Genomic DNA, 14,777 nt, shown 5'->3' with positions numbered 1-14,777 from the left:
ACTAAGGGCAGGGAAATGGCACGGCAGGACTCAAGGTATAAAGCCAGAGCCAACTACACTGAAGAAACCGAATAAATATGAGAAAACATGTATTAAAATATGCAGGCACTGGAAAGCATTGCAAACTTTAGTCCCATCTAACCCATCATAAAACTGCTATCATAAAACGGCATTAGGCAGAAACCGCTTGTAAGTCCCTCCTTGCCACTGTTTTAAATAGGACAGCTTGAATTCTTAAAGATAACCGGACCTTTGGGGTTTAAATAGCCATATGAAGTAGTTTTCAATATAATACAAATACATAACACAATTATACATCACCTTCAATGGTTTAATCTGGTCCAATCCCATATATGAATCCGATCTTAAATAAACTGTGTACTGATAGTTTCCAGGCTTGCCTGGTGCTGGGAACTTCAGCTCTACCTACAAAACGGAATTCACGCCTTAAATTCTTACTGCTTTCAAGTGACACATTAGAATAAGTATCTAAGTATGCTAATGAGCAATAAATACTACTACAGAATAATATTTTTTTTCTTAACAAATAATTATTAATTTCTTACAAGTTACACTTCTCTGAAAATCTCTATATAATAAAACACTCGCAGAAGAGAGACAGAATACCCAAGCACAATACCTTCCATGAAAGACGAATAATCGGGTCACATTTTTTTCTGAATTAGATCAAAGTAACTCTACATTTTTAAGTACACTCTCTTGTATGCTTCCTAAATCTCAAAAACCCGAACAGGTTAAAATATTTAGCCTGCTGAAAGCGTTAGCTCAACTCTACTGTTATTTGGAATTGCACATAAAATCTACTTTGAAAGAACACAATACATCAAATCTCCATTTTTCAGAAAAGCAAAGAACACAGCCAAAGGTTACAGTCTCAGAAAGGTTCATATGAGCCGAAGCTAATTAATTTGTCACAGCCTCTGCTTTACAGCAAAAGAACACTTAGTATTTCTCACACATTTGAATAACTTTAAGAATGATCATTGTGTAGGAATACTGGCTTTCATCAGCTTTTCGTATCAGGGAAAAAAATCATATTCTGCAAAGAAACTCGAAAGTCTTCTTAAATTATCTCTTCTTTCTCCATTATCAATTTTCTTTTATCAGAAGAGTAAAATTTGTCTTCCATCTTAAGAAATAAGCATGAAAAAATTAAAATCTAAATGTATTTGCATACCATAAGACACTTCAGTACAGTTTTGCAATGCCCCAAAAGAAAATTCTCCAAGTACTTTACCTCTTCTTTATCTTTTAGTGTACAAACGTGATACGGCATACATATTAGCATCTGCTCCTTCCGATCTGCAATATATAGCCACCACCATTCTTGTTTTTCCTTTCATAAAAGAAAAAACAAAACAAAACCACAAAACAAGATTATTGAAATCATATAAAACCATGTCCCTACATTTTATAACAGGTAATTATGATTCACTGGTCCTTACAATACTGATAGAAAGAAGGTGGTTTGTGTTCGTTTGGTTGGATTTTTTTTTAAACTCTTGGTTGTGTCTGAATAAAATATCTAGCATATACTGCACGCCGAAAGAAAACAGGTTATCGCAAGTAACTGCCGGTCTCCAAAGGCTATATTCTGTATATTCAGCCTAAGCTACCATGTGAGGCATGGAACCGTTCCGAAGAACTGTGTCGACCGAGCATTAATGAGCAGCTTCATGCAATGTAACACTACCTTAGGTGCTTCAACAGAAGTCCAGCCTGGGCAAAAAGGTTGGCATATAAAGCAAGGCCTGCCAAAAGACAGATAAAGTACTCTTCCCAGTAAACAACCTTTCTCAGGAAAGTATGATTTGCCCCACTTCCCACTTTTTGGAGGGGGAGAGAATTTAATGAAAGTTGGTATTTCACAGAATCACAGAATGGTAGGGGTTGGAAGGGACCTCTGGAGATCATCTAGTCCAACCCCCCTGCCAGAGCAGGGTCACCCAGAGCAGGCTGGACAGGAATGCGTCCCCGCAGGTTTTGAATATCTCCAGAGAAGATATTTGGACGTATTGCGATTGCACTTCAAGGAAGTACGAAAGGTCTTGCCACTGCACATGCTAAAGCATAGCTCCTAAACTAAATGAAATTAAACGAGTGCAGTTCTTCATAAAAGACAAAAACACCATACAAAAGTAATAGTTTATCCCTCATTTGGAGTCAGATTTTTAAGACTGTGGTGCAGTTCAGCAGCACAGACACAAGCATTCTCAAATGGGAAAGACTACAGCTCTTCAACATCAACTGCTCTTCATTTAACCACTATTCCTTGATGATTAATCCTCTGGCAAACATTTTAAGGCAAAATCCACTTTGTTTTAATAGAAGCTGAAACGTTTCCATTGCAAAGAAGTTAGTTTAGTACTGCAAAGCAACTTTCTACAACTACCTGAAAGGAGGTTGTAGAGAGGTGGGTGTTGGCCTCTTCTCCCAGGTGAATAATGACAGGACCAGAGGAAATGGTCTGAAGCTGCGGCAGGGGATGTTTAGATCAGATATTAGGAAGAATTACTTTACTGAAAGAGTGGTCAGGCACTGGAACAGCCTGCCCAGGGAGGTGGTTGAGTCACCATCCCTAGAGGTGTTTAAGAAACGTCTAGATGTGGCAGAGACTGTTGGACTCGATGATCTTAAGGGTCCTTTCCAACCATGAAGATTCTGTGATTCTGTTCCTTCACCTCCTTAAGTCTTTTCTTTAAAAAAGTGGGGGAGGATGAGGGGAAGACTTCAATTTTATGAAAAAGTATTTTAGTAGATAGGTAACAGTCACAACTGCATAATCTTATCCTTGAGGGGGGGGAAGGAGGGGGGAGAAACCCCACATCTTTTAGACAACGCAAAAGATATATTGCTGAAGTGTGTTCCAAAACAATTTTTATCCACCCCTGATGGTCTGGAAACTGATCACATTTGTAACAGAGTGCAGCCCTAAAGAGCACATCTTATAACAGTTACAAGTTAAGCTCCAAACAAGGAGATCAATTTTTTATATATTTACACCAACAACAATCAGTTCATTGCGTTGGTGCCACATCAAAGGGGTTGTTTTGTTTGTAATCTAACAGCATTAGAAGGACTGAATGAAAGCACACAGTGGACTTCAACACCACCACTGAGCCCCTTCCAAATTCCACAGGTGGGAAGCAAATGCTGTTAATATCTAGAATTTGAAGAATTTTTGTCTCTACTGAAAGAGTCAAAAGTTCAATAGTTTTGGTGTGGTGTGGTTTTTTGGGGGTTTTTTGGGGTTTTTTGGGGTTTTTTTGTGTTTTTGTTGGTTTTTGTTTGTTTGTTTGTTTTGTTAAACACTTCAGAAGCCAATGTTTGGTGATCTGAAATTTAAATAATGCAGGTTGAAAACTTACAAACGCTAAATTAACTCCTCTCTTTTCAAGTGACTAATTGTTATGCTAGTAATAGTTACCATCACCTCACTGAAATATTCAGCTAGCAAACTACAGATTTACAACGGCAAGACACTCACACCAGCAGCCACAACACCCTGATTAGCACTGTTGAGTCCCAAAGCAGGGGAGTTTAAAATTAACTCAATGCGTTAATGCCCATTTTACAGCGTATAAAAGTAAAAGCAACTGCATCACAGTAAAGCAACAGCATTCCTTCACGTGTTCAGCACAATAGGCAACTGAAAACAGGACAAAACCCTACTCACATAGTATTTAAGACCAGAATTTGAAGAATGATAAAAAGTCCTTTTAACAACTATACTAGGTGATTTTCTTTAGGAAAAACTCTCCCATGTGATTATAAGGCATAAGTTATTTTATCTGTAAGTTGCAACAATAAATATAATGTCAATCTGCTCGACAGCTGCAGCAAAGAAGAATCTTATGCAGTCTAAGTGTTTATTTCCTAGCCAAGGGGCCTCTAGGAATAGAAGGATAAACAGCATAAACAGTACAGACGAACAAGAACTACAGGAGCTAGCTCCATTACAGAAATGGCTACTCGCCATTTTGGGCCTAAGGACTCTGATCACAGAAAAAAAACTGCATTTGTATCAATATGTTATTTTTGATGCTACCAAAACACTGTGCTGACTTACTATGCGTTGTGCGTATTTCCACCACTCTCAATGGCAAGGAATAATTTTTTTTAGAACAAAGACAAAAACTGTCAACTGGATTTTCACAAAAACTGGTAAAAATAACAGCCGGGATTGGGGGGGGAGGGGAGGGGAAAAAATACCAGAACAAATGACATCCACTGATCTAATGCTCAAAGGGATCTATAGAGTAAACTCATTGGAAGTAAAGCTCCTGACCCCAAAGCATCACTGCTTTTTTATAGAAAGGACAACTTGCAGGAGTGTCATTTTCCTCTCACTTATTGGGTGGAATTTAAAGTTTATGCCTGTGAGAATCTGGCAAGCTAACAGGCACGCGGGCAAAATGCCCTTTAACAGATGGGTGCAAGGTTTGGCATGCCAGAGAACCAGTATGTTCATGAAATTGGAACACCAGGGCCAGTTTCTACCTAAAAATGTCAAAACTACAATCTGTGCAGTTTCTGGATCCATGGATGTAGGAGTAGAAGACAATTATTTAGGAACCTGCATAGATAAAAGATGCATCTCTGGCAGAGTAATCAACTGCCCAAAAACTTAGATGAAACAGCGTTAAGGCTACCTCCTGAGAATAAATATATTAGGCTCAGCTACACTCAAACATCCGTAAATTCTGGAAACACAGAGATTCACACAACTACAGCATTTCATCCTTAACCAGCATCTCTGAACCAGCCATGACCAAAATACACAAAATACTCTAAATGACAGATGAAAAAAACGCCCAGGAAGTATGATGGATTCTGCTCTTCAGATGTTGCAAATCAACTCTATCTGAACATGCTCCAACTGCAGCTACAGCACTAAGTACAGCTGCATTCAACTTTCAGGGAATCGGTGAAGAAAGGTTGGAAAACTTACAACTGTAGTACCATGAGATAATACGCGTGTATCTTTCAAGTTCAAGTATTCAGTTCAGCCCTAGATACATTTTTTTAGCATAGTACTGCATTTAGGTTTTATCAGAAAACCCACCAGCAGCTTGGTTACACACAGATGAAGCTTAAGCAGCTTTGTACAGAGTAAGAATAAGCAAAGTCTCCAAAGGAATCCTCAGTGCAGTAAAAAAGAAATACAAATAGTGCCCCTGTGGCACTGGGCATAGCATGTACTCACTGTTTGAGCTCAGACCGATGACCAAAGCCAGCTGCCTTCGCAGCAAGGAGGTATTAAGACTCAGCTGCATCTTTGACATGATCTAAGGCAGCCAGAAGAGCAGAATGCCAGTACACCTTTTCCTGTTATACTGGTGTACTGCTGGAAACTGTATTGAGAGACAGGAGCGTACCTCCAAGTGTCAGGAAAATACAGCATTAAGATCAGCCATTACGGAACTAGACGTCGTGAGGCCACACGACTCTCAGCTAAGGGCTTCTGGAAAACAATTTCTTTGGTTTATTTGTATATCCTTGCATATATATATATGCATATGCCTTGCATCCCGCCTCCCTGTTATTGGAGATAGCGTGATGGGAGAGAAGAGATCCTACGTAAGTTCCCCAGACAGACAGCAGGGAAGCAAAGGAAACCCTCTGAACCACTGGCCTGGAAAGAAGGCATGGCCAAATACTGCTTCCTCCTGGTTCCAATCTGGTCACCTCCCAAAGACCTAACTTATTTGCTCAGAACACAAAACCCATGCTTTAAAAAAATCCCATCTTTTTGGAGGTTTCATTGCTGTAATGGGTTTTCAGACACTTAGTGAGTGGTTAGCTGTTTGTGTAACAACTGGTGTATCAGAACATACTTTCAACACCAAAGGCTGCTGTAGAGACACCTTGGCCTATCTACTATACTGAGTCACCACTCAAGTACATCCCTTTCTCTGATAGCCATCCACAATATATCTGAATATATCTTAAAGGTTTCATTCTGAATCTATCTTTATGTAGCAGATCAGCAGAAAAAAAACTTTAGCATTATTGCCATCAAAAAGGAACCTTAAATTGTATTCAAGTTTGCAAATGTCTGGGAACTGGACAGAAAGAATAATACATTAAAAGCTTTTAGGGAAGTACCTGAAGGAGTTTAAGAGGATTTTATAAATGAAGACTTTTTTTTAAAGTTAAGATTAGCAATTTTTTCACGTACTAGACTTTAAGAGTCCACTATTTACAGTAAAAATATAAAAACAGCAATTAATTTGTATTATATTAATTCTCACGTTTCACAACTGTAATGCTTTCTATTACTGACCTCAGGGAAAAAAAGACTGTAAACGGGATGCGTTATCTTTGACTTCGTTTCAAGAAGGGCTCGTTCCTTTCTCTGTATACTTTGCTGTAATTCTTGCCACTCCTGTCAAAGATAAGTTTAAAGAGTTACTGTGCACTAGCCATCTTTTGCATTAAAATAAACAGACATTTTAGCCCATGGAAATGATACATATGACAAGTTCTTGTGCAATAAGAAACAATACAAAAGGGAAAAGGACGCAGAGATTAAGTTATACAGTACAATGAAAAGCAAAAAAAATCAAGCAATCGTAAAACTAGAGAGACCATCCATGTTAATATTAAAAAACAAAAAACATCTCAAAACATGGATCTGTGGGACTGCCACATGTTCTAAACTCAGTTCTACAGCACTGCCTATAAACACTCACTACTTGAGCTGTAAGACTCCTAATTACAAGCTTGATGATTATTTTCCCATGAGAAGCTTATTCTCACCCTGTACAGGACTTCCAGCTGTCACTCTCAAGTCTTCCACTCTAACACCTGTGGTGCAGAAATCATCTACCACCACAATGCCTCATTCTCAATTACAATCTCTTAACCTACAATTTTGAATAACTAACTTAATAATTAATAGTTACTGGAGTCTATTAAGCCCATGTACAAGTTTGTTCAACTACTGCATGCTCATAGCGTCAGTATGCAACAGCCACTGCATGTAAAGAACGAAGTCCAAAGCACAGGCCTTATCTCACAAAATCTGCAGCAGCTACTAATCAAATTAAGCTGAAACATTACAATCTCTCCTTGAAATTAAGCTATTTTTCTCATGCCACTTTTAAGTTTTCCTATCTATTCTGCAAAGACTCTTCACTGCTCTCTCTGAGACAGGCTTGCAATGACAAAGCTCTTATGCCTGAATGAGGTCTAGAAACCTCTGGAGAACAGATATTACTCCTTCATCCTAGTGTTGCCTAGCCTGAGGGGATGCTAGAGGATTAAAACGCATTTTCTCTCAACCCCAGAGGCAACATTACCCTTCAAGAAAAAGTAAGGCTTACAGCTTCATCATCTTTGTTTTGCTTCTCATCTTGCTCTCTGTCAGACTCTCTGTCACTTCCATCATCTTTTTCACTTTGAGAGTCCCTGTTTGTTTCTTCTTCTTCAGATTCACTTCCTTTATCAGAGATCTCCTCCTCTTCTTCCTTCGCAACTACTTCCTAATGGAAAAGAAAAAAAAAAGCAACCACCAAAAACGTCTAACTTAGTCTGCATTTCTGTAGTACGCAGCATTCACAGCACCTGTCTGAAGGTCGTAGCCCTTATTTTCTATTTTGATCTACACTCTTCTGGTGTCACAGAGTATATCTACAGTGAAGTTTAATCCTTTTCACCTCATGTGTTAAGAGGAGCAGGGAAGCAATTTTCCTTCTCCATATGGCATCCACAACACAAATAGGAGAAAACAGCATTTGATTCTGGGGTCACGTTTCAAAAAGCCATTAAGAAAAGAAGAGAGAATACAAGAAAGTACCTACAACATGGCCCATGAGGTGGAGAAAACACCGTGTAGTGGGAGCATAGAGGTAGTAAAGCTACTTAATTTACCAGAAGAAAGTCTCATTTCAGTTTTTTCCTTTAGAGGAAAAATAGAAAGTACAGAACAATTCACTTCCCAGAAGACAGCATAACAAGAACTAATAAGAAGGGACTACGAAGCCAGACTTCTCAAGTAGTTGGGCACAACTTTCAGCAGGCCACTGGAAGCGTCACTGTGGTGGCACCCTGATTATTTTACTAGTAATTTTGAAATGTAAAGAAAAAAATGCTATTTTAGGAGATGTGCTTTACAAAAGCAACAGACAGATACAAAAAACCCATCAGATTAGGAATTAAAAACTGAACTAAATACTAAAATATCAATGAATCTATGAGCTACCCCATTAGCTTGTTTTTGCTTCTGCTGTTTCGGTGGCTGCAACGAAGGCGGCACAGGTTTCTTTTTCACTGGCTTCTTTTTCTTTGATTTTGAAGCTTTCTTGGTTCCTTTATTCTTTTGCTGCCATCCTTTGCTCTTAACTTTGTTGACATCTCCTTGCTGTAGGAAAGCAGTATTTAAAATATTTATTCTGTTCATTAAATTTCAGGCATTCACTGTACTTTAAGCATTTTAAAGTTAGATGTAACTTAGGAAGTTAGAAAGCATAGCTGAAAAGACACTTCAGCAGGCATTCCTGAAAAAAAATACGCTTGAGAAGCGCACAATTAGCAACTCAAGATCTGAAAGGAAGTTCCCTTTAGCCAGCACAAGGAATATTCATTGTTCACTTACCCCATCTTCTGCTGGTTGCTCTTCTGCTGCACATATAGACTGTTCCTTTTCAAACACTTCCTGGTTAGAGAAAGATGTGAAAACTATTAATGCCTCTCTGTACAAAAAGAGCAAGTTATTATTTTATATTTGAACTTAAACTAAGTCATCTTAATCGGGTCTGAAGGTTTTACAAATTCTTTTATCAGTGACAAACACAACAGCAGATTAACAGATCAAAATTGAACAATGTTTTGAACATTTGGTCTAGGATTTTTCCATCACTAGCACTATAAAGAAATTCAGTAACAACATGTCATCTTGTTCCAAAGAATCTATTTGTTTTATAAAGCACAGAAATCCCGTATCACAAAAGCAAGCAGTAGTAAAAATGCAGATTCTGCTCCAGTTGCCAGAGCATTAAAAACTTCAACAGCTGCACTGCTACTCAGGGACACAGGACAAAAATCAAACCAGAAATATGAAACGTTAAGGCAAAACACAATGTTAGTATTATGTAGACTAGAACATCTCTATGCAAATGGAATTTTTTCATGCATTTCTTTCTTCGAAACATACTACATGCCATTTAAAATAAAAATAAAAATCAGTAATAAGGAGCTGTCTTACATAAATACGGCAAATATGAGATACCACCATAAAAAAAGCATCACACAAAAGGCTAGCTCTAGGTTTTTAGGTTATGCATCTCAATGCCAGAGTGCCTAGCAGCATTCTCATAGAAAACATCTTAAATGAGTTTTCTATGTGATGTCAGATGTTTTAACTAATGTCAATAAGCTCACAATTTTCAGTTTCCTTCATTTATAAGGTCCAGCACAGCGACACAGTGCTTTTACTTTCTACCTACTGTGTCCTCAGTTATCATTGAGATGATGCATTCTGAAATCCATAGTGTGAACACGCGGTACTTATATATACAGACTGCTTTCTGCTGAACTGGCTTCGATGGCTAGGCTGACCAACTGTCATACTCATGCTCGTATGCTTTACCTTAGAGGCATAACTCAGACTTTCCGTTTACTTAAGACGATTATCTGCACAGTACAGATGCAAAAATTGACACTGTGGGCTTCATTAGGTACTAAGTTTGTTTAGTTTCTGTGCTTCAAGTTTTTTGTTCAAAGAAAGCCATTGCTACATTTTAAGCTAAAAATAAAGCACAAGTCAGAACTTTAACTACTAGGGTGTAGTATTATTGTGGTTATGCCACATTGCTACCCATTCAGCAGTCCACTTTCTTGATGTGGCACTGGTATACCTCCTTTTTATTAAGTTATGTATATTCTGCTGGACTGAGTTTCTTTCATAAAAGTGTCTAAAACACCCAAGAGATTTGTAACATTATGAGCCCACATAAAGTGAAATCAAACACTGTCCTAAGGACTTGAGTGAATACTTTCTTCTAGTTCAAAAATGAAGTTTCTGAATGTCTCTTTTCCTGTTATTTACAAACCTCAGGGCAGTACCGCTTGCCATATTCTTTTACTGTTCCCTAGACAACTGCAACGGGTCAGACTGAACTTTGGTTTGATTCCAGGAAAACTTTCTAATTCAGAAAAAAAAAAAAAACATAAGGGAGGATTAAGAGCATAAGTTCTCAATTTCAAATCTTAATTTTACTGTTAAATCTACAAAATGCTATGTTAGCTTGCAAAGAAGAAATGCCTGTTTATTAGCATATACTTGCCATTACCCTGAAAGAACAAGTATTCTTAATACTTACTGCCATGGTCTGTCTTGTTAGTGTGACCAAAACAGTGACAAGAGAACCCACTGTAATATTGTTGCTGTCTTCATCATCCAAAACTAGTGTAAAAAGAAAAGCAACACATCTATTAAACTTCTTTAAAGCCTTGTTTGTCCATTAGACATTGTTTCTGTCTAAATATAAGCATACAAATTCCAGATTTTTTTAACAAAAAATAATTTCAAAATATTATTAAATAAGTCTCCTACAACCTCAAATATACTATTAGGATGAGGGCTGGTAATTCAGCAAACTATAAAACAGCAACATTGAGTTTGAAATTTTAATTGCATGAAAGTTAGAAAATTCAAAGTTATAGCTGCTGTGGGAACCATAACTCTGTAATATTGTGCATTATATATTAAAGCATAAAACTTCAGAAACGTGAAATACCACACATGACCAAAGGGACCCTGTTATATTTGTTCTGGGAATCATAACTTTGATTTTCCTGACTTTCATGTGATTAACAACTCAATTTCAATGCCACATTAACCATCATGCATTTAATTCTTTTTTAAATAGAAAGCAAAGGAAAATAAAAGAACAACAATGATTATTTTAACTAAAACATCAAACATAAAATCCACAGGAAAGCCACTGAGGAGTTTATATATCCAGTAGATGAACTGGATATTGTCCCAGGCTGGGGAGGAATAGAGTTATATCCCAGTGTGGATTTCCTACCACCACCACCCGAGAAAGCAGTTTTACTATTCACTAGTTTTACATGTATATTTTATAAAATGGTAATATCAAGCTAAATAGAAAAGCATGTGTAATGTTTAATCCTCCATATCACACCCGAGTACAGTTGTGTGACAAATGAAGACTACAGGCAGAAAAGGACTGCTTGCCAAAATACGGGAAAGCACTCCAATACTAAATTTTAGGCAGATTTACGACTGCGTACAATTCTGTGCTACAAGATAAAGTCTTTTTTGTGTTTGTCTTTAAAACAACATTTAGAAATACCAAGCTCAACAGACTTTTGCTTCTTTCCATTAATGTTTGCTTCTCACAGAGGACTATACATAAGCCAAATTACAAATCAGGCTACCCAAACAAAACATACCACATTGTGAATTTCTAATTCGCATTGTTACCACAACTAACAATGCAAATTAGAAACAACCTTTCACATATCTCGTATTTACTAGTACTAGTCTTCTACAAAGGAAAGGCGACCGCAGAACCAATTCACTTTCCACTGAAAGGCTGCCTAACAGGAACTGCTTAATATTATACCTCATCTTCAGAGAGCCAGAGCATTATACATTCATTGAAACAGTGCACACAAAACATAGCTAAGCAAAGCACGGACAAATTCTGCCAGATATAAAAACCATACACGGATTATCACAAAGGAACCCATGAATATTTAGTCACCAGGGTCTCCAACTCAAAAATCTCACAAAGGACTCTCCATGCTGGAGTAAGTTGAGCATAAATTCTGGAATAAGCACAACTTTTTAAGACAGCTAATAAAAGTGGTATTTCAACCAGAAATCCACATTGCTCACGAAATATTAAATCAACGGATGAAATACCAGAGAAGCTCCTGCAGGAGAAACTACTGCTGGCTTGGGAATCTGTGAAATGTTTTAATGTACTTTATCTCCTCAGACTATAAATCTTACGTGCAAGAGCCCGCCACTCAAAAAAACATGTAATTGCCAGGCCACATAAATAACATTGAGTTGTGTTTCAGCATCCTCCAAAAGCTTACTGCCAACAGACTATCAAAATGTCAGAGGAGCGACATATACAGAACAAAAGGACCTCCCACTCACCCTGGGGTTTTATATCCATAGTGACATACGGAAAGCTGCCAAGGACAGCCATAACTTCATCATATTTCTTATCTTCTAGGAAATGCAGCAAATTACGACGATCAGAACCTTTCAAACTCACCAAATCCTGAATACTTTTGATTTTATACTGAATTTAAAAAAAGAAAAAGGAAGTCACATGGTAGCAGAGAACACAGTCCACAAAACCTCTTGAAAACACATCATTTGTATCCCCACATTACTAACGCATACACAGCATTTGATTTGTTCTTATAAAAAACATGCTTTAGGAAACTAGCAAGCATATGTTTTGAGAAACAATAAAACAAAGAGGTTGCATTCAAACCTGCTAAATAGTACTGCTTTGAACATTGGTGTGTCCCATACTATGTCAACCCCTTAGACACTGAACACGTTCCTTTTAAAAGTACTACTTCAGACAGCTTCCTCAGAAAGCTGAGCCAAGAAAGTTTTACTAATTGGGTTCTTTATTTAGAGTAATCCAATGCTTTGTGATTTATATTAGCAGGAAGAAGTTACTTTTTTTTTTTCTTTCTTTTTAATACCGAATTGCAAACAAATCCAAAACCATTCATTTTAAGATCTGAAAGCCTGAGTAAAAAGGATAAAACAAACACAGATTTGTCTGAACACTTGATTACTTCGGTCCACTAGAAAGATGTGTATTTCATTTAAAACTACTTAATGCATCTAGGTAGACTAACCATACCTCCACTCCAGAGGACTGTCTTTTTGAAAAGTTCAATGAATGGGAATTCTGTACAAATAAGCCAAATAAATTGGTCTCATCCCTCTTCCAGGGGAAGGACAGGTAGGATTATGAGATGGCCAAATTCTTGATTTCTGTACTTTGTTACACTGCACACGTCAAAAAATACATTTAAAATGGTGCACTTTTTTGTAGGCTCCCTGTAGTTCAGGGCTGGATTAAGAAAAGTAAGTGTCTGATGATACCTATAGGAGAATGGTTCTTTTATTTCACCCAAACGAAAAGACCACTTGACTATTTGATGAATCTTCAAAGGGGATTAAAAAAAAAATCAGTACTTAAGAATTCTCTATCTTCACACTAACACAGAAACATTTAAACACCACCTAAGGCTGTAGTTAGAGCTAAACAAAATTCCATTAGATAAAAAGAACATTTTTAAGATGGATAAGAATTAATCATTGTAATAAGACTATCACAAAAGTCAACAGCTTCTACTAGAAGAGAACTGCTTGTTTCTAACAAAGAATTCCTAGAAGATACACTACAGTCAAACAGACGAGCCGGTTTGAATACAGTGATGCAGTCAGTGCAACAGGAGTGAAGATACATATGCAGGTATTCAGACACGACTGTTCTCTTTCATGCTTAAATTCTACAAATACCAATTCTTATCCACGTAGTAGCAGTGCTACTACTATGTTATGCGGTTGCATGCTACGTATCTATGCAGTATGCAACTATGTAACAATAGGTTTTTAAAGCATCCTCTTTCACACATAAAGGATGACAAAATCTGAAATACGTCCTACAGTAATTGATTTATATTTTTTCGTTTTATGAACTCCTCTGTGCTACCTCCCAAATATATTTTCAATCAAACCAGATTAAGAATTTTGTAAAGCCAAACAAGGAGGAAAAAAAAATCCCAGTTGGGTATTCCAGCTCTATACTGGAAAAATGTTATATTAAATAGGAGATAGTACTCTGTAATAAGAAAGAAACTCTGTTTCTTCTGATTGCAAGGCCTACATAGACTGATCTTTTACATGACAAGACCTCTGTTCTTAATTCCCACCTCCTGGTCTAGTGGGAGGTGTCCCTCCCCGTGGCTGGGGGGTTGCAGCTAGATGATCTTCAAGGTCCCTTGTAACCCGAACCATCCTATGATTCTATGAGATGGCCTTTAAAGAAACATTTTTATTCTCTTAGGTAATTCATGACCTTCCTACCTTATAGGCAAACAGGTAAAGAAGTAACGGAAAATGTTTTAAAATGTTACCAAGTATCACTCATAGTTTTATACCTTTTTATGATTGGAGACCCGCCTAAGGTTGTCCTCTTCAATGTGAGGCAGCTGCAAAAGGGGAGACTTGAACTGCTGAAGTCCCTGGACAGTCATCTGGGAAAGCTTCATGCAATTTTCCAAAGATCCCAAAGATGGAGCACGGAACTCCCTTTCTTGGGGAGAATGAAACAGATAATAGAATTTTTAATTTTTTTTCTTACACTTTTACAATGTATACTTATGTTACAGACTACAGAAAACCTCGGTTTTAGTCAAGCAAAAGAAAGAGGCATCTTAAAATGTTCAGCACAATTAAGCAGGCAGCCTTTTTACTCTCATTGCAGTCACACAGCTCAGCAGACATTTTCTTCCCTCTATATAGACTATCACACCTGAACTCTAAGAAAGGGAAAGACTTCCATCCAACATTGTCTCAGGAAAGAGCAGCACAGTGTATCTAATGCAATTATTATAAGAACTCCACCACTTAAGTTTAAAACAAAAAAAAAAAGCAAGGGGAAAAAAACCCACAAAATTCGTAAGCATATCATTAAATACAGTTTATCATTAAACATTAATCTTTTACAATACAATAC

The 14,777-nt window shown here is 37.3% G+C and overlaps 1 protein-coding gene across 1 annotated transcript in view; it reads right to left on the bottom strand.

Moving 5' to 3' along the window:
* Positions 1 to 14,777, bottom strand: part of SEC63 (SEC63 homolog, protein translocation regulator) — a 63,376-nt gene that overhangs the window by 1,948 nt on the left and 46,651 nt on the right. The window contains exons 12-20 of the mRNA XM_074581002.1: positions 14,200 to 14,354; positions 12,164 to 12,311; positions 10,347 to 10,429; positions 8,621 to 8,680; positions 8,228 to 8,386; positions 7,350 to 7,508; positions 6,308 to 6,409; positions 1,259 to 1,357; positions 322 to 426 (exon numbers count right to left, since the gene is read on the bottom strand). Coding sequence (XP_074437103.1) covers positions 322 to 426; positions 1,259 to 1,357; positions 6,308 to 6,409; positions 7,350 to 7,508; positions 8,228 to 8,386; positions 8,621 to 8,680; positions 10,347 to 10,429; positions 12,164 to 12,311; positions 14,200 to 14,354 — 1,070 coding nt within the window. The remainder of the gene's footprint in view (positions 1 to 321; positions 427 to 1,258; positions 1,358 to 6,307; positions 6,410 to 7,349; positions 7,509 to 8,227; positions 8,387 to 8,620; positions 8,681 to 10,346; positions 10,430 to 12,163; positions 12,312 to 14,199; positions 14,355 to 14,777) is intronic.

The sequence above is a fragment of the Larus michahellis genome, chromosome 3 (assembly GCF_964199755.1).
Source record: "Larus michahellis chromosome 3, bLarMic1.1, whole genome shotgun sequence".
In the NCBI taxonomy this organism is placed as follows: Eukaryota; Metazoa; Chordata; class Aves; order Charadriiformes; family Laridae; genus Larus; species Larus michahellis.
Note: the sequence above shows the minus strand (reverse complement) of the source record. Positions and strands in the feature narration are given on the sequence as shown.